Genomic DNA, 23,629 nt, shown 5'->3' on the forward strand with positions numbered 1-23,629 from the left:
CCTGCCATTCGGAAAAAGACCCGTTTATTCCTACTCTTTGTTTCCTGTCTGCTAACGAGTTTTCTATCCATCTCAATATACTACCCCCAATCACATGCACTTTAATTTTAACAGGAGCGGGAACCTCTTATGCTTCAGCTAGTAGTTGTTAACTCTGACTTCTCTCAAGTCACGTTCTGCCATGTCCATGGACAATGCTGGTTGCAAGTTATATCAAAAGTTAACTCTGCTAATGTCAGCAACTTGCAGCAAATGCATTCGCTTTCTAAATCTCAAACAAATCTGTCCCGCAATGCTCTCTCTTGAAATTCTCCAAAATTACAATGGACGGACAGCTTTTCCAAAGACATGATAACCTCTCTAATGTCCTCACTGATTCCTGGTTACAAAGCGATAGTTTTCTGCAACCTCCAATGGCTTGGGATTGTAGTGCTGCTCAAGCACAAATGTCTGACAGGGACGTGTCTCTTGGCTTAGCAGAGGTGAGCAAATTCTTGAGCGTTTCATACACTCCTGGGCCTGTTTCAGTCAGAAATATCGCCCTTTTCTATTCCCCCACTGCCTGATTAACAGCTGGATTATCAGCAACATCAGGGGTATTATTAACAGTGAAATACATCTCTAGCAGCTCCACATAAGTGGTGAAGGACTGTTGGTCATGACTATATCCCCCAGTCACCCAATAATACCTGTTGATGCAGCCATCTTCGAAGGTCAGTCCATCCACGTGTACAACAGCCTTTTCACTGAGACTGGATTTTTAAGACTATTCCTCAGCAAAAAAAACCCCACAATTTCTCTACTTGTTTGCGGGAAGCTTCTCCAACCAAATTTGTAAAGCTAGGGAATCCACAATCCCATCTCACTGCCAGACTGTGATATTTTTGCAGGACAGAAAAGAGACAGCGGGCCACATGGAAAATCAAGCAATTGACTGAAAAGCTAGTTTATTCTGGTTTGACTATATATACATACATACACAAATGGCCACAAGAGGGTGTTATTATACTATTACATCGTGAATAACTTTCATCACCTTCTCTGCAACACAATAAGATTTCTTCCTTTGAACTGTAATTACCGTAGGTCTGTTTGATTTGCACTTACTTCTGGTTTGTTTACCAGTTTCTCAATCAGGTGTTTTCATTTATCTACATTTAAAATTCAATTCCTAAAACTAAATGTTACACCTCTAGAACACATGAATTATAAAATTAGATATTCACAACAACTCAATATTCATGCCCTCTTTAGATGCACATCTCTTTGTGCAATTCATGCTCCTGCCTGACATTTCTACACTCAGCCACCAACTCTGCCTCCTCTGAATTGTCTCTCCTAAGATATAGTAAGTACACCTCCTTTATTTGCTCTGATTCTATCACTGCATCTGGCATTGCTCCCTGAGGCCTTTGCAATTTTTCACTCTGTCAATACTCCAACTCTTTACATCTTTTTCCTCATACTCTTCTATGTTGCTCTTCTTTACAAACTCAGTTACTATCTGTCCATTTTGATTACCACCACTCACCAGCACTACCTAATGCTGCAACAAATTCTTGACATCCCTTACCAAGGCACCACACACACACACAGACACACTCAAAAAAGTATGGAAGGCTACCAGGATGTGCTTGAAATGGGCTATCTAAATTAATGGCATGTGCTCCAAGATTCCCTTTTGCTCAGTTCTATCCAATTAGCAGCATTTCATATGCGTCTGCTACTTCTAACTGCAACACGTATTCCTGATATAACATACAGCTAAACTTCCATGAAGAATAGGAATAACAAATGAACAACCTTGTATTCATAATCTTTTGCCCCAAAGCATTTACCTTTCTAACGCAATCATTATTGTTATGTAGGTAAGTGCCAAAGTCCACATGCACACCTCAAACAAGATAAATAAGCAGTTAAGCCATGTCTGTGGCTTTGGCTGAGAGAGAAATGCTGGCTCGACATTAGGACAGCTCTTGGCTGCTCTTTAAATATTACTCTGGAAGTTTTACATATACTCTGTCAAACCCCAAGTCTATGTAGAAAACTTTGGTGTTTATCATCAAGCCAACGCACTTGAAATAGTCCACTGCCTCTATCTCGGTGCTTTCAATTTTGACTTTTTCATTGCCATTTAGAACTATAACGTTGGCCTTTGCCTCAAAATTACCAAAATTACATTCAAGAATAAATTCCAGGTTAGATTAGCTATGGCAAGAGGCGTGACCCAATGACTTAAGTAGCATCTGGAAATCCAAAAACATCAGCATGAAGCTGAAAAACCATCTAGTACAGTCACTAGTGTGGAGTGTTGGCCTCTTTGGGTGTGAGAGTTGGACTCTGAAGAAAAAGAATGAGAGGAGGATAACAGCTTTTGAAATGTGGGTATGGCAGAGGATGCCCAGGATCAGCTGGATGGACAGAAAGACAAATGAGTGGGTTAGATCAAGAGTAGAAGTTCAGGAATCAAAAGGGCTGCTAATAACAGTTAGAGAGAGAGAGATAGCCAAGTATGGACATTGGAAACAAAGCCTTGACCTGGCAACAACTGAAGGAGAAATTGAGGGTAAAAACAGAAGAGGAAGAAGAAAAATTGGATTGGTGGATAACATTGAGACTGTTATGACACAGCCGATGGTAAATGTGGAGTTGTTCAAATTCCAGAGGGAAACTTGAAACAACTGCCACAACTTGTTTTGCAATTTGTATAAATTTCAAGATGCATGCCTTGAACTCAGTAGTAATAAGATCACCTAGTCTTATAGTTTTACAAAACTAGATTAATATTTATTAATAAGAGAAATGATTTTAAATACATACATAGATCTACAAATTACTACTATGATAACTTCTAAATTGCCTAATCAATCAGTTACACTTTTGTTAAGGCAACAGTAAGACACATAGATTTTAAAAGACCCAGGCAAAGAAACATGATACCCTGAACAAGTCGAATTCTAAGTGAGTTTTCTTAACTTCAGTACTTTGAAGACAGCAACTTGAGGCATAGATGCTGAAGGCTTTTTCACACACTTGTAAGATCTTAAAATGCCTTTTTTTACACACAGCCTTTGCTCCTTTATACATATTTTCACCTTTGAATGCAAATACCCATTGTTTTACTATGTCTTTGGACTTTATCTTCCTGATAATAAAACCTTCTCATAGCACTAAGTTTTACCAGTAATATTTGGGAAAAATAAACACACTGGGCAGGTTTATCTAGTCGGCAAGCGGGGGCGGTCCCCGCTCGCCGACGCGTAAAATGACGTGGGGATACATCGGGCGTGCATCCCGACATCACCCCGCGTCATTTAGATTTTCAGTTCGGCGGGCGCACAACCAAATCGGCTGCGTGCCCACCGAACCGTCAACAGCCTATTAAGGCCATTAAAAAACTAATTAACCTGTTTGATGGACCTGCCCGTCCAACCTTAGGCCCCCATGCCGGCTTTGGAAAAAGCATGAAACCTCATCCACAGGCGGGATGAGGTTTCATGAGGGTTTTTAAAATTTTAACAAATATTTCAATAAAAGTAATGGACATGTCCCAGCTCATGTGATAGTGTCAGTGTCAGGGAAATTTTTTTATTACCTGAAGTTCAACTTTTACATCAGAGCCAATCTCCCTGAGGCAGCACTTTGCCTCAGGGAGATCTGTGCGTTCTTTCACACACATGTGCGAAAGAGCGCACTCCCACCTGAGGGAGTCCCTCCCGCCCGGCTGCACAGGGAGCGCATAGCGCTTCCTGGCAGACGTCACGTTGGGTGGACTTTAATTGGCCTGCCGACATAAAATGGCAGCGCGCTCCCAAACAGGGACGCCAATCGAAGGGCCGCCCGCCCAATAGGGGAAAATGTTGGCCATTATTTCTAAACTTCACCTGGCTAGGTGACACATTTCACCCCTCTTTTGAAAACAATCTCGACTGGTCTATTTAAATATGCAAATATTCCTTTGACAGCTATGTTTCTAAACTTCCCCATGTTTACCTAATTATCATTTTAAACCAAACTTCTCTTCTTACATCAAAGCACCCGGACTAGCTGCCTCTAATTCAAGTAAGTCTTACACACACAGACACATATAGACACATCCCACTATTACTCTATTTTACAATAAATTCCAATAATATTATGAGAATTATTATATCTTCCTGACAGAGACGTGGACTGGGGGATGATTGAAAACAGACAGAAGAAGCAAGACAATGGCAACGGCCCCACTAAGACTATGGTGAAAACAAATGAACGAACCAATGAATGAACGAATGATATAGAGAAACTGCTCTCACTGGCAGAAGGGTTGGTAACCAGGGGACACAAATTTAAGATAATTGGCAATAAGTTCAGGGGAGGAAAGGAAAAAACTTTTTTTTTAAACTCAGCAAGTTGTTACCATCTGGAATGCACCACCTGGAGACTGGTGGAAGCAGGTTCAATAATAACTTTCAAAAGGTTATTGGACATATATATGAAAAGAAGTAATCACAGAATCACAGAACCACACAGTGCAGAAGAGGCCCTTCGGCCCATCGAGTCTGCACCGACACATGAGAAACACCTAACCTACCTACTTAATCCCATTTACCAGCATTTGGCCCATAGCCTTGAACGTTATGCCATGTCAAGTGCTCATCCAGGTACTCTTTAAAGGATGTGAGGCAACCCGCCTCCACCACCCTCCCAGGCAGCGTATTCCAGACAGTCACCACCCTCTGGGTAAAAAACTTTTTCCTCACATCCCCCAAACCTCCTGCCCCTTACCTTGAACTTGTGTCCCCTCGTGACTGACCCTTCAACTAAGGGGAACAGCTGCTCGCTATCCACTCTGTCCATGCCCCTCATAATCTTGTACACCTCGATCAGGTCGCCCCTCAGTCTTCTCTGCTCCTACGAAAACAACCCAAGTCTATCCAACCTCTCTTCAGAACTTAAATGTTTCATCACAGGCAACATCCTGGTGAATTTCCTCTGCACCCCCTCCAGTGCAATCACATCCTTCCTATAATATGGCGACCAGAACTGCACACAGTACTCCAGCTGTGGCCTCACCAAGGTTCTATACAACTCCAACATGACCTCCCTACTTTTGTAATCTATGCCTCGATTGATAAAGACAAGTGTCCCATATGCCTTTTTCACCAACCCATTAACATGCCCCTCTGCCTTCAGAGATCTATGGACACACACGCTAAGGTCCTTTGTTCCTCAGAACTTCCTAGTGTCATGCCGTTCATTGAATACTTCCTTGTCAGATTACTCCTTCCAAAGTGTATCGCCTCACACTTTTCAGGGTTAAATTTCATCTGCCACTTATCTGCCCATTTGACCATCCCGTCTATATCTTCCTGTAACCCAAGACACTCAACCTCACTGTTAACCACCCGGCCAATCTTTGTATCATCCACAAACTTACTAATCCTGCCCCCCACATAGTCAACTATGTCATTTATATAAATGACGAATAATAGGGGACCCAGCACAGATCCCTGTGGTATGCCACTGGACACGGGCTTCCAGTCACTAAAGCAGTTTTTTGTCATCACCCTCTGTCTCCTACAACTAAGCCAATTTTGAATCTACTTTATCAAATTACCCTGTATCCCATGTGCATTTGCCTTCTTTATAAGTCTCCTATGTGGGACCTTGTCAAAGGCTTTGCTGAAATCAATATAAACTACATCAACTGCACTACCCTCATCTACACACCTGGTCACCTCCTCAAAAAATTCAATCAACTTTGTTAGGCATGACCTCCCTCTGACAAAGCCTTGCTGACTATACCTGATCAAACCTTACCTCTCCAAGTGGAGATAGATTTTCTCCTTCAGAGTTTTCTCCAGTAGTTTCCCTACCACTGATGTGAGACTCACTGGTCTGTAGTTCCCTGGCATATCTCTATAACCCTTCTTAAATAGCGGAACCACATTAGCTGTTCTCCAGTCCTCTGGCACCTCCCCCGTGGCCAGAGAGGAATTAAAAATTTGGGTCAAAGCCCCTGCGATCTCCTCCCTTGCCTCCCTCAGCAGTCTGGGACACAAATCATCCGGACCCGGAGATTTGTCCACTTTTAAGCCAGCCAACACCTCCATTACCTTGTCACTCCCTATATCAATTTGCTCAAGAACCTCACAGTCTCTCTCCCCAAGTTCCATACCTTCATCCTCATCCTCTTGGGTGAAGACGGATGTGAAGTATTCATTCAACACTCTACCGATGTCCTCTGGCTCCACCCATAGATTGCCCCCTTGGTCCCTTATGGGCCCTACTCTTTCCCTGGTTATCCTCTTCCCATTGATATACTTATAGAATATAAGACCATAAGATCATAAGACATAGGAGCAGAAATTAGGCCATTCGGCCCATCCAGTCTGCTCTGCCATTCAATCATGGCTGATAAGTTTCTCAACCCCATTCTCCCGCCTTCTCCCCGTAACCTTTGATCCCCTTACCAATCAAGAACCTATCTATCTCGGTCTTAAATACACTCAATGACCTGGCCTCCACAGCCTTCTGTGGCAATGAATTCCATAGATTCACCACTCTCTGGCTAAAGAAGTTTCTCCTCATCTCTGTTCTAAAAGGTCTTCCCTTTACTCTGAGGCTGTGCCCTTGGGTCCTAGTCTCTCCTACTAATGGAAACATCTTCCCCACGTCCATTCTATCCAGGCCTTTCAGTATTCTGTAAGTTTCAATCAGATCCCCCCTCATCCTTTTAAACTCCATCGAGTATAGACCCAGAGTCCTCAAACTTTCCTCATTCGTTAAGCCTTTCATTCCTGGGATCATTCTTGTGAATCTCCTCTGGACCCTCTCCAGGGCCAGTACATCCTTCCTGAGATATGGGGCCCAAAATTGCTCACAATATTCTAAATGTGGTCTGACCAAAGCCTTATAAAGCCTCAGCAGCATATCTCTGCTTTTATATTCTAGTCCTCTCGAAATAAATGCCAACATTGCATTTGCCTTCCTAACTACCGACTCAACCTGCAAGTTAACCTTAAGAGAATCCTGGACTAGGACTCCCAAGTCCCTTTGCACTCCAGATTTCTGAATTCTCTCCTCATTTAGAAAATAGTCTATGCCTCTATTCTTCCTACCAAAGTGCATGACCTCACACTTCCCCACGTTGTATTCCATCTTTGCCCATTCTCCTAACCTGTCCAAATCCTTCTGCAGACTCCCCACTTCCTCAATACTACCTGTCCCTCCACCTATCTTTGTATCATCTGTAAACTTAGCCAGGATGCCCTCAGTTCCTTCATCTAGATCATTAATGTATAAAGTGAAAAGTTGTGGTCCCAACACTGACCCTTGCGGAACTCCACTAGTCACCGGCCGCCATCCTAAGAAGGACCCCCTTATCCCCACTCTCTGCCTCCTGCCAGACAGCCAATCTTCTATCCATGCTAGTACCTTGCCTCTAACACCATGGGCTCTTATCTTACTGAGCAGCATCCTGTGCAGCACCTTGTCAAAGGCCTTCTGGAAGTCCAAGTAGATAACATCCATTGGCTCTCTATTGTCTAACCTACTCGTTACCTCCTCAAAGAATTCTAACAGATTTGTCAGGCATGACCTCCCCTTGATGAAATCATTCTGACTTTGCCCTATTTTACCATGCACTTCCAAGTATTCTGAAATCTCATCCTTAATAATGGACGCTAAAATCTTACCAATGACCGAGGTCAGGCTAATCGGCCTGTAATTTCCCGTCTTTTGCCTCACTCCCTTCTTAAATAGGAGGGTTACATTAGCGATTTTCCAGTCCTCTGGGACCCTCCCTGACTCGAGTGATTCCTGAAAGATCACCACTAACACCTTCACTATCTCTTCAGCTATCTCCTTCAGAACTCTGGGGTGTAATCCATCTGGTCCAGGCGATTTATCCACCTTCAGACTTTTCAGTTTTCCTAGCACCTTCTCCTTAGTAATGGCCACCATACTCACCTCTGCTCCCCGACTCTCTTGAACTTTGGGGATGTCACTCGTGTCTTCCACTGTGAAGACTGACGCAAAGTACCTATTCAGTTCCTCCACCATTTCTTTGTTCCCCACTACTACTTCTCCAGCATCATTTTCCAGCGGCCCAATGTCCACTTTTGCCTCTCTCTTACCCTTTATATATCTAAAAAAACTCTTGCAATCTTCTTTTATATTACTGGCTAGTTTACCCTCATATTTAATCTTCTCCCTCCTTATTTCTTTTTTAGTTGTCCTCTGTTGGTCTTTGTAGGCTTCCCAATCCCCTGGTTTCCCACTGCTCTTCGCCGCATTGTATGCTTTCTCTTTAGCTTTTATGCTGTCCCTGACTTCCCTTGTCAGCCATGGTTGCCTCGTTCTCCCTTTAGTATGCTTCTTCTTCCTAGGGATGAATTTTTGCTGTGTCTCCCAAATTACTCCCAGAAACTCCTGCCATTGTTGTTCCTCTGTCTTTCCTGCTAGGCTCATCTCCCAGTCAATTCTGGCCAGCTCCTCCCTCATGCCTCTGTAGTTTCCTTTATTCAACTGTAATACCGTTACACCTGATTCCAGCTGTTTCCTTTCAAACTGCAGGGTAAATTCTATCATATTATGGTCACTTCCTCCTAAGGGTTCCTTCACCTTAAGCTCCCTTATCAAATCTGCCTCATTACACATCACTAAATCTAGAATTGCCTGTTCCCTAGGGGGCTCCACCACAAGCTGCTCCAAAAAGTCATCTCGCAGACATTCCACAAATTCCTTTTCTTGGGATCCACTACCAACCTGATTTTCCCAGTCTACCTGCATATTGAAATCCCCCATGGTCGCTGTAACCTTGCCTTTCTTACACGCCTTTTCTACCTCCTGGTGTATCTTGTGCCCCACATCCTGACTACTGTTCGGAGGCCTGTACATAACTCCCATTATGATTTTTTTACCTCAACTCTACCCACACAGATTCCACATCATCTGACCCTACGTCGTTTCTTGCTATCAATTTAATTTCATTTCTTACTAACAAAGCAACCCCACCCCCTCTGCCAACCTGCCTATCTTTTCGATAGGATGTATATCCTTGTATATTTAGTTCCCAGTTCTGATCCCCTTGCAGCCAATTCTGGGCTCTCCTTTCTTTTCAGTTTTTTCATAATTTTCCATGAAGTTGAATCCACCCCCCACACGCTAACCTGCTGCTTTGTTTCCCATTAGTCATACTTCTTGGAGTTTTAACCCCCCCCCCCCAACTTTCTAGTTTAAAGTACTGTTGACCACCCTATTTAACCTTTTCGCTAGAACATTGGTCCCAGATCGGTTCAGGTGGAGACCATCCCAACGGTACAGATCCCTCCTGTCCCAATACTGATGCCAGTGCCCCATGAAATGGAACCCCTCTTTTCCACACCACTCCTTTAGCCACGTGTTTACTTCCCTTATTCTCGCGTCCCTATGCCAATTTGCACATGGCTCGAGTAGTAATCCGGAGATTATAACCCTTGAGGACCTGTTCCTTAATTTAGTTCCTAGTTCCTGATATTCCCCAAACAAGTCCTGTTTCCTAGTCTTACCTATGTTATTTGTCCCGACGTGGACCACAACAACTGGATCCTCCCCCTCCCTCTCCAATATCCTTTCAAGCCGGTCAGAGATGTCCCTCACCCTGGCACCGGGCAGGCAACATACCATGCGGGACTCCCGATCCTTCTAACAAAGGAAGCTGTCAATTCCCCTAATTATAGAATCCCCTACAACTACCACTTGTCTTTTTGTTCCCCCCTCTTGAATGGCCTCCTGTGCCACGGTGCCATGGTCAGCTGGCTCATCCTCCCAACAGCCCTGTTCCTCATCCACACAGGGAGTAAGTACCTCATACCTGTTGGACAAGATCAAGACCTGAGGCTCCTCTGTTCCTGAACACGGGATCCCTCTACCTGCCTCACCTGCAGTCACACTCTGCTGACCCTGACCACTGACCGGACTTGAGGTACTTAATCTACCGGGTGTGACCGCCTCCTGAAACAAAGCGTCCAGGTAACTCTCCCCCTCCTGGATGTGCCGCAGCGTCCAGAGCTCGGACTCCAGCTCATCAATTCTGAGCCGGAGTTCCTCCAGCAACCAACATTTGCTGCAGATGTGGTCACTGCGGCTCGCAATGGGATCTGTCAGCTCCCACATCATATAGCTACAGCACATCACCTGCCCAGCCATCTCAACTTAGTTAATTAATTTATTAATTAGCTTTGCAGTGTTTTTTTTTTCAAATTTGGTGCAGATTTCCTACCAACCAATCAGGTCACAGCTTTCCTGTGATATCACTTTTTCAGTTTTGGCTTCAGTTACTCTGTGCCCCGAGGTCACCACTCCGGTGCTCCTCCCTCCGAGTCTGCTCCCTGGAGATAAGGCTGCCAATCCCCAAGGTAAGCTAGATTTATACTCACCGCTCTGGTGCTCCTCCCTCCGAGTCTGCTCCCAGGATTTACTCACCAATCAGCTGCTTTTTCTTTAAAATCCACTTTTTCCCTACTTTTACCAGCCAGAGCTTTCTCATATCCCCTCTTTGCTCTCCTAATTGCTTTCTTAAGCTCCACCCTGCACTCCCTGTACTCCACTAATGCCTCCACTGAATTGCAACCCCTGTACCTGCTAAATGCCTCTCTTTTCCTTCTCATCGTATCCTGAATATCTCTGGTCATCCATGGTTCTCTGGGCTTGTTACTCCTTCCTATTACCCTAGAGGGAACATGTTGAGCCTGTACCCTCCCCATTTCCTTTTTGACACCCCCATCTGCTTTTCTGTAGATTTCCTCACAAGTAGCTGTTCCCAGTCTACCTTGGCCAGATCCTGCCTTATTTTACTAAAATCCGCTCTCCCCCAATCCAAAACATTTTTTTACAACATGTCTATTTCTTTGTCCATAACAAGCTTAATTTGTACCATGTTGTGGTCGCTATCACTAAAATGCTCCCCCACCACCACCTCAGCCACCTGTCCGGCTTCATTCCCCAGAATTAGGTCCAGCACTGCTCCATCCCTTGTTGGACCCTCTACATATTGACCTAAAAAGTTCTTCTGTATACATTTCAAGAAATCCACTCCATCCAAGCCCTTAACACTATGTCTATCCCGATTAATGTTGGGAAAGTTGAAATCACCTAATATAATTAGCCTATTGTTATTGTTTTTACACACCTCGGCAAATTGTGCACATATTTGCTCCTCAATTTCCCGCTGACTATCTGGGAGTCTATAATAAACACCTAACAATGTGGCTGCCCCTTTTTTATTCCTAAGCTCTACCCACAAAGCTTCATTCGATGCCCCCTCCAAGATATCATCTCCCTTACTGCAGTAACTGACTCTTTAACTAATAATGCAATGCCTCCTCCTCTTTTACCCCTTCCCCTATCTCGCCTGAAGATTCTATATCCTGGAATGTTGAGCTGCCAATCCTGCCCCTCCCTCAATCACGTCTCAGTGATGGCTACTATATCACAATTCCACGTGTCAATCCTCACCCTTAACTCATCTGTTTTACCTGTAATACTCCTGGCATTAAAGTAGAGGCCATCCAGCCGTGCCTTACTCCCTTGAAACTTAATGTAGCTGTACTCTCTCTGACTTGATTGTTTTACTATATTATGATGTGTCCCTAATCTGCTAACATTCTGTGTCCCCTCCCCCTGCCGAATTAGTTTAAACTCCTCCCAACAGCACTAGCAAACCCACCCGCAAGGATGTTAGTCCCGCTCTGGTTCAGATGTAGACCGTCCCGCTTGTACAGGTCCCACCTTCCCCAGAAAAGATCCCAGTGATCCAGGAATCTAAAACCCTCCCTCCTGCACCAACTCTTAAGCCACGTATTCATCTGAGCTATTCTCCTATTTCTGTGCTCGCTAGCACATGGCACTGGGAGTAATCCAGAGATTACAACCCGAGAAGTCCTGCTTTTCAGCCTACTGCCTAACTCCCTGAATTCTTGTTGCTAGACCTCATCCCTCTTTCTACCTATGTCATTGGTACCAACATGTACCTCTGCCTTATCACCCTCCCCCCCTCAGGATGCCCTGCAGCCGTTCAGTGACATCCCAGACCCTGGCACCAGGGAGGCAACACACCATCCTGGAGTCACGTTGACGGCCACAGTAGCGCCTATCTGTTCCCCTGACTACAGAATACCCTATTACTATTGCTCTTCCTCTCTTCCTCCCCTCCTGTCCAGACAGGCTGCTTGTGGCGCCAGAAGCTTGACACTGTCTGCAATTCCTGGGGGAACCATCAGCCTCCAAAATGGAATACCAATTTGCGAGCGGGACCCCAGGGGACTCCTGAACTACCTGTCTGTATCTCTTGGACTGCCTGGTGGTCACCCATTCCCTTCCTTCCTCAAGTCCCTTCAGCTGCGGTGTGACCACCCTCTCTAAATTTAGGAAGGCAAATGGAATCTTGCCCTTTATTGCAAAGAGGATGGGTATAACAGTAAGGAAATCTTCATCAACTGTACGGGGCATTGGTGAGGCTGCACCTGGAGTACTGAGTACAGTTTTGGTCTCCTTACTTAAGGAAGAATATACTTGTATTGGAAGCAGTCCAGAGAAGGTTCACTAGACTGATTCCTGGATCGAATGAGGTTGTCTTATTAGGAAAGGTTGAGCAGGTTTGGCTTATAGTCATTCAGAATGAGGGGTGATATTATTGAAGCGTATTAGGTTCTGAGGGGGCTTGACAGGGTGGATGCTGAGAGATGTTTTTTCTTGTCGAGGAATCTAGAACGTTGGGGGGAAGCACAGTTTAAAGATAAGGGTTCTCCCACTTAAGATGGAGATGAAAAGGAATTTCTACTCTCAGAGGGTTGTTAGTCTTTGGAATTCTCTTCCACAGATATCTGTAGAGTTGGGTCATTAAACATATTCAAACCTGAGTTAGGCAGATTTTTGATTGACAAGACAGTCAAAAGGATTTAAGGCAAAGAGAGTGGCATTAAGGCCACAATTAGATCAGCCATGATATTACTGAATGGTGGAGCAGGCTCAATGGGCTGGATGGCCTACTCCTGATCCCATTTCTTATTATCTTATAACCTTACAGGGCTATAGGGAAACAGCAGAGGAATGGCTGCAACTAGGTAGATCTTTCAAAGAGCCAGCACAGCCACAATACAGCCTTCTGTGCCGTACGATTCCATGAAAAGGCAGATTGGTCTATGTTTTATGCCTTATCTGAAAGATGAGGACCCGTCAAATTTCACTGATAGGTCTGTCATGAAGAGATATTAATGTCTATAATGTTACTAGAAATTATTTTTAAATTGGACTTGTAGTAGAGTCTGTGTCTGTGTGTATGTCTATGTATTTGACTGCATGGATTAAAGCCAGTGAGTCTGGATGCTTTGATGTATAGTAGTTTGAGATGTTAATTGGGTATACATTAACTAAGGATAGAAGGTAAAGAGTACAGGCATTTGTTGAATAAAGCATTCAAAAGAATGGGTAAAATCTTACACATAGCTGGGAGACACCAAGCAATATGTTTATATTACTAATAAACTTAGTGGGATGAAAATGTTATTGTTAGGAGATGTGACATTAAAAGCCTAGGATACAATGGAAAATTTACATTCAAAGGGGAAGCTAGGTATAAACTGAAAGGAGTTTGTGTATGTGCAGGTCAGAGTCATTTAAGGTCTAACCAGCCTGTAAACATACAACTGTGTTTGAAAAGGAACCAAATTGCAGGGAACATCATTTTGAATTTGTAAGGTCAAATGTGCTTTGCCCAGTATCTGTTTGAAGTCTATGGGTTATTGTTGCCTTGGTGAAGATTTACCTGGGAGTGATTAATTTGGGGATTTGTTTACAAGTTATTATGGTAGTAATTTGTAGACGTGTATGTGTTTAATTTGTTGTTAAATTAATAATTGTTTAATGTAGTTTTATATAAAAAACCTCTTGAGGCTCGGTAGTTTTATTCCTAAATTCAGAGCTGCATCTCAAACATTCCAATTGAAAATATAGGTTATGACAGTTGTTCAAGTTTCCTTCTGGGATTTAAACAACTCAGCCTTTACCAACTGCTGTGTCATAACAGGTCAGAGTTAAAAAGTGAGTCCTCAATTTAATATATAATATAATCTAAAACTAATCTCCTTACCCGGACAAGAACTGTACACCTATATCAGGTGCTTCTGCTGACTGTGCAATAGAGAAGATGTGAGCAAATGTATCTTCAAACCAGCGCTTCTGACGATCGACTGGTGTCTCTAAGTTGAACAAGAGACGATACTTGTAAAAGCTAGGATCAGTAAAAACTAAACTAAACCTAATCACCAACATATATACACATCCACTATACATTCATTAATGCATAGAAAAGATACAAAAAACAGAACCAATTATTATTGACAAAAGCCTACCATAATTTTCACAAGTGTTCAAATTGTGATAACAATGACCTGAATGCAGAGGCCGCCAGCTCAAATCAAGGCAGCCTCTGGTGGTAGATGTCATTGGAACCAGAGGCTGCATGCCCCAATGACAGGGCTGCAGGCGTGGAAAGCTGCAAGCTCATTCATGACTATTCCTTTGGAGAGGTTTGCCCTCTAATCCAATGACCCTACAGACTTCGGGTGTCTTTACTTCAAGAAGTCTATGCGGGTAGCCATCGCTCCTCCATGCCTACAACGGCAGTAGCTACCTCTCCTGGAGGGGTTGCCAGCCTGCCATCGCTGTGTGCCCTCTGAGTGGGCCTGCAGCATCGGGAGTCCGCCCACCATCCTTAATAATTGGGCGAGCATGGAGGTAGCCAGTTAGGAGGCTGCGTCCCTGAGGGTTGTGCCAACAGACCCGCTGATGACGTGGGCGGGCTCCAGACCCCCAAATGGGCCCAACGTCTGGGCTCCGACCCGTGCCAGAAAATCCACCTCGTAATCTTTTTGCGTCTGCCTATGCATAATTAAAAGTCTTGCATATAATGCACACTCCCTGTCAACACAAACTTACTTTCTCTGTCATGATGGAGTCACACTTTTCTAAAATCAACATTGAACATTAGGAGTCTAAAGCCTGGAGTTCCTGCTTGGTTGCACTGATTTTTTTTGGCATAATTTGTCCAAAATTGGCACAAATGATCACATTATTTTACGTGCAAATTCAATTCACAGTCTTGCACAAGTTTAAACAATATCGATCTAAGAGCAGAACCATGCTCACAAACATGCCACGCCCCCACCTGAATTAATCACCATTGGTAGCTTAGCGCATTGCTAATTAGGCATAGGTAATTACACTTACATAGTGGGCCTTCAAGGAGGCTACAAAAATGAAATGGGTTCTTTTGGGTGCAAGGGCACTAACAGATACATTTTAAAAGCTTTTAAATGTAATTGTATTTTTTTATTATTTGAAACTGACTACTGCACCCTAATGCAATGGTTCCCACCCTTCTGTATGTCACGGCACAGCTTTATATCAAAACAATTTGAGGCACACCTCCTATTTTCTTCAACTGAACAGCCCTCTAACAAAAGCCTTTTAACTCTAAAACCTCCTAAAAACACATCAAGCCACAGCCTTATACAATTTTCATTAGTTTAAGCAGTTTACGATTTAAGCCCTATCACCAGTTGCATATCAAATATAACGTTTCCTATAGAAATGTGTATGATTTTAAAGAGTTTCCCATTAACGTTTTCGAATGTTCTCAGTTTTTTAAGTCTGCATTTCAGTGTGGAAGTTCATATTTGTAACAATAAAAAAAGTTGTTTCTTCTTATTCATCATTAAAAAAAAACTTATTGAAATTAAAAGTATATGAAACAAAGCAGAATGCAAATGAAGGTAATACTGTGAGCAGCAGCTGACCGACAACATTAGTGCGACACCTGGGCCTGCCTCTATGAGCAGTCTCTTGATTCGGGGAAGAACTGATGACAGGGCTCCACTGACAGGTGCTCCCTCCTTATGTTTTTTTTTTACATAAGCCAGTGTTGAGAACACTAACTCGCACAGGTAGGAAACAGTAAGGACTGCTATAGCGTGATCTGAAATAGAGGGATATTCTTGTCGCACAAATGACCAAAATGTGTCCAGAGACATCTCTGCCAACTTCAGTTTCAGTGTACGATCTATCCTGAGCTCTGTGAATTCCTCTTATTCTTTTAATGACAACTTCTTTGACGATTCAAAAGAAAGTGAACTAAACGAATCACATATCCAGTCAGTCTTCCATACTCGTGGAGGGGGAGTAGCATTCGAACTTCTCTTGTAGTGTTTTAAGATGTGTGGAGGGGAGGTTGATTATGGTTTTGCCAGCAGGATTCACAGATGCTGGCTTGAACATCTCAAATCGACCCACTTGCCACTATTTGCTGCCAAAGGGCCAGTTTTGGTCTGAAGCCTTGAAGTTTATCTGTGGCAGTCAGAATGTTCTCGTTTTATTCCCCTGCCTTTTAACATTCAGCTCATTCAGATGGCTGAATATATCTGAAAGATACGCAAGCTTAGCGCACCAAGAATCGTCACGTATTAAAACTTTGTGTGGCAATTCATGCAGAGCCGAAAACTCTTTCAGCTCGTTACAGAGCTCATAAACACAGGAAAGGATCTTCCCCCAAGATAGTCATCACACTCCTGTGGGTAAACCCTGGTACACTCGGCTCCCATCTCTCACACAGAAAAGTAAACAAACATGATTTCGAAGAACGCTATTTTACATAATTCATGATTTTCACTGTTTGGTCTAATACTGCAGTTAACTCATTGCTTTGGAAACAAGGGCTTCATGGTGCAGGATAGACTGGCTGACCTGGATGTCAGGATTCTGCTCTTTCATCTTACTCACAAATCCTTTGACTTTTCCCGTCATGGAAGCTGGTCTGTCAGTGCTAATGCTATTGCACTTGGTCCAAGTAAGCAGTTGTGACACAAAAGATTTCCTCTCGGGTCTCGTGACTGGGTAATTCTTTACAAAAGAAGAAATTCTCTTTGATAGAATACCTGTCAACATACCTGGCATTGGCTAAGGGCTGGCAGTGTCCGCTAATGTCTCAGGAATCATCCTTCCCCAGGACATATTTTCCACTCATTCTTAATTTCCCTTGAAGCACTTGTTCAACATCAAGTGACATTTCGTCAGTACGCCATTTAATTATATTATCAGAAAGAGGAACTTTGTCAATTTCTTTGGCAGCATCAGCTCCCAGCATTACTCTCGCAATACTTTTGCATGCCGGCAGAATTAGGGTTTTGCTACAAGCTCAGCCACCAGGTAACTTGCCTCCTGAGCGTTATCTGAGACCTGCACACATTCCATCAGGCATTGATTTTGCTTTACGGCTTTGGTCTCTCAGGTGCTTGAAGTACTTGCTGGCGAGTGAATGGTGTTTTGTGTTCAAATGGCACCTCGACTTACTTGGTACCATTGCAGTGTTTGAGAGTTTCTCCTTGCAAATTAGGCATCCTGGGACAGGGCAAGTGGCATCACCAGTCCACGAAAATCCGAAGGTCAAGTAGCTGTCACTGTATTACCCGTGGACGCACCTGGCTTTTCTCTCGACATCCTGCTGTTTCGGCCAAATTTGAATCAAGTAGGATTCTTCACTTCTACTCTTCAAGAACTTATCCATGGCTGTGTATATACTATATGCCAATGGTTCATTCAGGGTACTGCTCCAAAGGGATGTCCTTGCCATAACACCCCGCAGCACGGGGTTATCAGCCTTCGACTGCCTTCTCAGTTCTCTGTCTTCTTCCCTAACTCGAAACTTCCTTTTGGGACCTCTCCCTGTCTCCTCTCCCCTGTTTGGGACCTCTGGCTGTCCACCTCCCTTGTCCCTCTCTCTGGTGACAATGGCCCTCTGCACTCAGTCACCTGAGCCGGGTTTTGTGTCCTTCTTCATTTTGCTCTTTCTGTGCAGGTGCATGGGGCTTGTCCTGCGCCTGACGAACATCGTATGTGCAGCCCGTTCCCAGTCAGCACAAGCACAGGAGGCCCAAGGTTCACTGGAGTTCTCAAAGACACAGTTGGCCAACCCTTACGGCACACCAGTTAGGAACCACTGCCCTAAGGTAGACTTGTGTGCCCGTAACTAGGAAATGGTTCTGTATATTTTTTAATTGTCATTTTCAATAATTTGAAACCAGGTTATTGCAGGCTGGTGGATTGACACTGATTAAAAATGCTTACTTTTTTGTGATAAACCCATTTTCAGCTGTATTAATCACAGGCCGCACTTAGTGCTCAAGGAATTTTTTTTAAAGTAAATTTTTTATAAAAGAGTTACAGTTTAAAATGCTGCGTGTTGTGTCGATCCAAGCCAGATTTTGCGTTCGGATATATTCAAATTAGTTTGAGCAGAAACTCAAGAAAAGCCTTTCAAAACAAGCACACTTTTTGCATCCATTTCGCTGATTGTGCCCAATGCGAAAACTCTACCCCTATATGTAAATATTTGTAATGGAAAAACCTTATCTGAGCTGCAAATCATATTGCTGCTTGTGGGAGTTTGCTCTGCGCAAGTTGACTACTGCATTTTTTATGCTGCAACAGTGACTGCACTTCAAAAGTACTTCAAGGTGCAGCACTGAGATATTGAGACAGGTCTTTCTTTCATTTTTTTTTACTATTCATTAACGGGATGTGGGCTTCGCTGGCTGGGCCAGCATTTTATTACCCATCCCTAGTTGCCCTTGGGAAGGTGGTGGTGAGCTGTCTTCTTGAACTGCTGCAGTCCGTGTGGTGTAGGTACACCCACAGTGCTGTTAGGAAGGGAGTTCCAGGATTTTGACCCAGTGACAGTGAAAGAACGGCGATATATTTCCAAGTCAGGATGGTGAGTGACTTGGAGGGGAACTTTTGCAGTCAGTTTGCTGATGAACGAATCAATACTATTTGAAAAAGATTTCATCCATCGTTTCCCAGCAGCTGAAAATTCTGTTATCCATAAACTATTTCACGATAACATGCTTAAACTCACCTATTTGCCTTCAGCATCTTTTAATACTCTCATTTAAAAATGTTACTTCAAAGCCTCAAGCTGTTTCAAAAGCCTGAATTTGAATTGGCTTTTACCTCACAATTGCCCGGAGCTTTCAACCATACTTCTGCCAATTCATCCTTGATTATTCATTTAAATATGGCGGGCAGACTCCCGATGTTGGTGCGCACCCACCCCCCTACAGAATACACCCGACGGGGACACGTAAAATGCAGCCCAACATTTCAAATGCCTTTTCGCAATTTCATTGGTCAATTGGTAAGAGGAAAAGAGGAAAATTCCCTTTTGACAGAGGAAATTTACAGGCCTATGGGGAAAGGAGAGTGCACCCTAATTGGATACCTCTTTCAAATGCTGGACAGCACCCTTCTGTGCTGCATGATTCTGTGATTTGAAGCTACAGTACCCCTTTTATCGGAAATGGCTGAAAATACTTTCCAAGCGGAAAGGCAGAAAACAATATTTCCATATTAAATTTGTTCTCCAGAATGAACCCAGGTTGACTTTACTAACACGTGAATTTTGGTGCTGACCTCAAGTCTCCATGCTGGTTTTTGCCAACCACTATCGGATCAGGAACCTTTTTTTTTTGTTAACTGGCTGTTTGACATCCATGGAAATCCATGCAAGTTTGCAACAATCTACAAAACAAGTTACTTGCAGTATTTACTTAAGTAGTTCTGCTCAAGATGTGGAATCCACAATCGCTCCCTTTGCACGTAACCCAAGTCTAGGTACTTTAGGAAAAGAAAAGAGCCAAGGCTTAGTCTACTGGAATTGGATAAATTCATGCAGGTTACCAGTACAGAGCTCTGGTTCAGTCCCTGTTGTTTGTTCAACAAGGACTAGCAATAACCACTCTGGCAGTGCCACACAGGACTGCTTGGAACTAAGTGGGAAGTCTCTCATCCTTCATTGGAATTTTACTCCTCTAAGGCCCATCAATGAGCCAATTGGTTGGTTAATCATTAACACAGAATCACAGAAATGTTACAGGGTAGAAGCAGGTCATTCAGCCCATCTTGTCTGCACCTACTCTCCGAATAAGCAATTTACTTAGGGTCATTCTCCTGCCTTCTCCCCACACATTCTTCCTTTTTAGATAAGAGTCTGATTCCCTTTTGAATGCTTCAACTGAACCTCCCTCCACCACACTCTCAGGCAGTGCATTCCATACCTTAACCACTCATTGCGTGAAAAAGATTTTTCTTATGTCGCTTTTGCTTCTTTGACCAATTACTTTAAATCTCTGCACTCTCGCTCTTAATCCTTTCATGAGTTGGAACAGTTTTCCCCTGTCCACTCCATCCAGATCCCTCATGATTTTGAATACCTCTATCAAATCTCCTCTCAGCCTTCTCTTCTCCAACGAAAACAGTCCTAACTTCTCCAATTTATCTTCATAACTGAAGTTCCTCATCTCTGGAACCATTCTCATGAATCTTTTCTGCACTCTCTCCAATGCCTTCACATCCCTCCTAATGTGCAGTGACCAGAACTTTTATTTTATTCATTTATGGGATATGGGCTCTGCTGGCTAGGGCAGCATTTATTGCCCAACCCTAAATGCCCTTCAGAAGGTGGTGGTGAGCTGTCTTCTTGAACCGCTGCAGTCCATGTGGTGTAGGTACACCCACAGTGCTGTTAGGGTGGGAGTTCCAGGATTTTGACCCAGCAACAGTGGAGTAACAGTGATATATTTCCAAGTCAGGATGGTGAGTGGCTTGGAGAGAAACTTCCAGGTGGTGGTGTTCCTATCCATCTGCTGTCCTTGTCCATTTAGATGGTAGTGGTTGTGGGTTTGGAAGGTGCTGTCGAAGGAGCCTTGGTGAATTCCTGCAGTGCATCTTGTAGATGGTACACACTGCTGCTACTATGCGTCAGTGGTGGAGGGAGTGAATGTTTGTGGATGGGTGTCAATCAAATGGGCTGCTTTGTCCTGGATGGTGTCGAGCTTCTCGAGTGTTATGGGAGGTGCATTCATCCAGGCAAGTGAAGAGTATTCCATCACACTCCTGACTTGTGCCTTGTAGATGGTGGACAGGCTTTGGGAAGTCAGGAGGTGAGTTACACGCCACAGAATTCCCAGTCTCTGACCTGTTCTTGTGGCCACAGTATTTATGTGGCTAGCCCAGTTCAGTTTCTGGTCAATGTTAACTGGGTGCAATACTCCAGATGAGGCCAAACTAGTGTCTTATACAAGTTCAACATTGCCTCCTTGCTCTTGTATTCTATGACCCTAGTAATAAAGACTAGTATACTGTATGCTTTATTAACCACCCTCTCAACCTGTTCTGCCATCTTAAATGACAAATGCACATATACACCCAGGTCCCTTTGCTCCTGCATCCCCTTTAAAATTGTACCCTTTATTTTATTTGCCGCTCCATGTTCTTCCTACCAAAATGAATCAGTTCACATTTCCCCACATTGAATTTCATCTGCCAGCTGTCCACCCATTCAGCCAACTTGTCTATGTCCTTTTGAAGATCTACACTATCCTCCTCACAGTTCATGCAAGTTTCATATCATCCACAAATTTTTAAAGCCCTGTACACCACGGTCAAGGTCATCAATATATATCAGGAAAAGCAAGGGTCCCAACACTGACACCTGGGGAACTCCACAACAAATCTTCATCCAAAAAAACCACTAATTAACCACTACTTTCTGTTTCCTGTCACTCAGCCAATTCCATATCTATGTTGCTACTGTCCCTTTTATTCCACAAGCTATAAATTTGCTCACAAGTCTGTTGTGTGACACTGTATCAAAAGCATTTGGAAGTCCGCATACACCACATCAACTGCATTGCCCTCATCAACTCTTTCTGTGACCTCTTCAAAAAACTCCAGAAAGTGAGAGAAATATGATTTTTCCTTCAGAAATCCATGCTGGCTTTTCTTAATTAACCCACATTTGTCCACATGGCTATTAATTTTGTCCTGAGTTATTGTTTCTAGAAGCTTCCCCACCACTGAAGTTAATCCAACTGGCCTGTAGTTGTTGGGCTTATCTTTATACCCTACTTGAACAAGGATGTAACAATTGCAATTCTCCAGTCTTCTGACACAGCCCCTGAGTCTAAGGAAAACTGAAAAATTATGGCCCGTACCTCCGCAATTCCCATTCTCACCTCCCTCAGTAACCTTGAATGCATCTCATCTGGTCCTGGTGCCTTATCCACTTATAGCCTATCCACTACTTCCCCCTTAAGTATCTGAATTACCTCCTCCTTCACCATGACCTGGGTAACATCTTTTTCCTTGGTAAAGACAGATGCAAAGTAATCTTTTTTTTTGAAAAATATACTTTATTCATAAAATATCTGAAAGAACATTACTAAACATTTCAAAATGGCCATCACAAAAAGTGCAATCATATTCAAGTTTTCCACATTGTTCATGTTGCACCCTGAGGGCTTCAGGACAATCAATGAACATTACAGACACTTCAACCTGGTAATTACAGACAGTCAGACAGTGCAATGGTATTTAAATTACCTACATAGATCATGTTGCATTCTGAGGCACTTCAATACAACTGTGATACATTGAGTATTCACTGCATACATTTAATGTGAGACATACAGCCCGTGGGGTCTATACAATTTCCAGCCCCTCGGTGCACTATGGCTGAAAGGTCTTAGACAGCGACCTTTCCCCATTGGGCCTTTGCGGCGGGGGCTGCCCCAAGCTTTAGTGCGTCCCCCTGCACGTAGTCCTGGACCTTGGAATGTGTCAGTCTGTAACACTCGGTTGGGGACAACTCTTTACACTGGAAGACCAACAAGTTTCAGGCAGATCAAAGAGCGGCTTTCACTGAGTTGATGATCCTTCAGTTGCAGTTGATGTTTGTCTCGGTGTGTGTCCCTGGGAACAGCCCTTAGAGCACAGAGTCCTGTGTCACGGAACTGCTCGGGATGAACCTCAACTAAAACCACTGCATCTCTCTCCAGACCTTCTTTGCAAAGGCACATTCCACAAGGAGGTGAACAGCGGTCTCTTCCCCACCACAGCCACCTTGAGGGCAACATGTGGGGTGGGAGGGGGGTGGTGAGACTCCTGGCGTGTTGGAAGGATCTGACGGGGAGGGCCTTTCTCAACGCCAGCCAAGCTATGTCTTGGTACTTGTTGGAAAGTTCTAGCGATGAAGCATTCTGCCAAATGACTTTGACAGTCTGCCCAGGGAACAAACCAACAGGGTTCACCATCTCCTTTTCCCGCAGGGCCTCTAGGATATCACATGGCTGACCACTGCCTGATGGACTTGTGGTCAAAGGTGTTTCTCTGCATAAATTTTTCCACAAGGTGGTACAGCACGGTCCAATTACTTGGAACAATCCACGTCAGCGTGGCCAGACCCATCCTTCACAAAACCGGGGACAGGTAGAACCTCAGCACGTAATGACACTTGGTGTTTGCATACCAAGGGTCTACACACAGCTTGATGCAGCCACACACAAAGGTGGCCATCAGGATGAGGGCGATGTTGGGCACGTTTTTTCCTCCCTTGATCTAGAAGCTTGTACATCATGTCCCTGCGAACACGATCCATTTTCGACCTCCAGATAAAGCAAGAGATGGCTTGGATGATCGCCATCGTGCAGGAGTGAGGAATGGGCCAGACCTGCGCCACGTACAGCAACAGCGAGAGTGCCTCAAACCTGATGAC

General features: G+C 43.8%; 1 protein-coding gene across 2 annotated transcripts in view; it reads right to left on the reverse strand.

Annotated features, from left to right (window-relative positions):
- ddo (D-aspartate oxidase) overlaps window positions 1–23,629 on the reverse strand; it is a 127,705-nt gene that overhangs the window by 40,401 nt on the left and 63,675 nt on the right. For both annotated transcript variants that reach the window (XM_078542580.1, XM_078542582.1), the window contains exon 3: window positions 14,114–14,222. In XM_078542580.1, the coding sequence (XP_078398706.1) occupies window positions 14,114–14,222 (109 nt within the window). The remainder of the gene's footprint in view (window positions 1–14,113; window positions 14,223–23,629) is intronic.

The sequence above is a fragment of the Cetorhinus maximus genome, chromosome 5 (assembly GCF_964194155.1).
Source record: "Cetorhinus maximus chromosome 5, sCetMax3.hap1.1, whole genome shotgun sequence".
Lineage (NCBI taxonomy): Eukaryota > Metazoa > Chordata > Chondrichthyes > Lamniformes > Cetorhinidae > Cetorhinus > Cetorhinus maximus.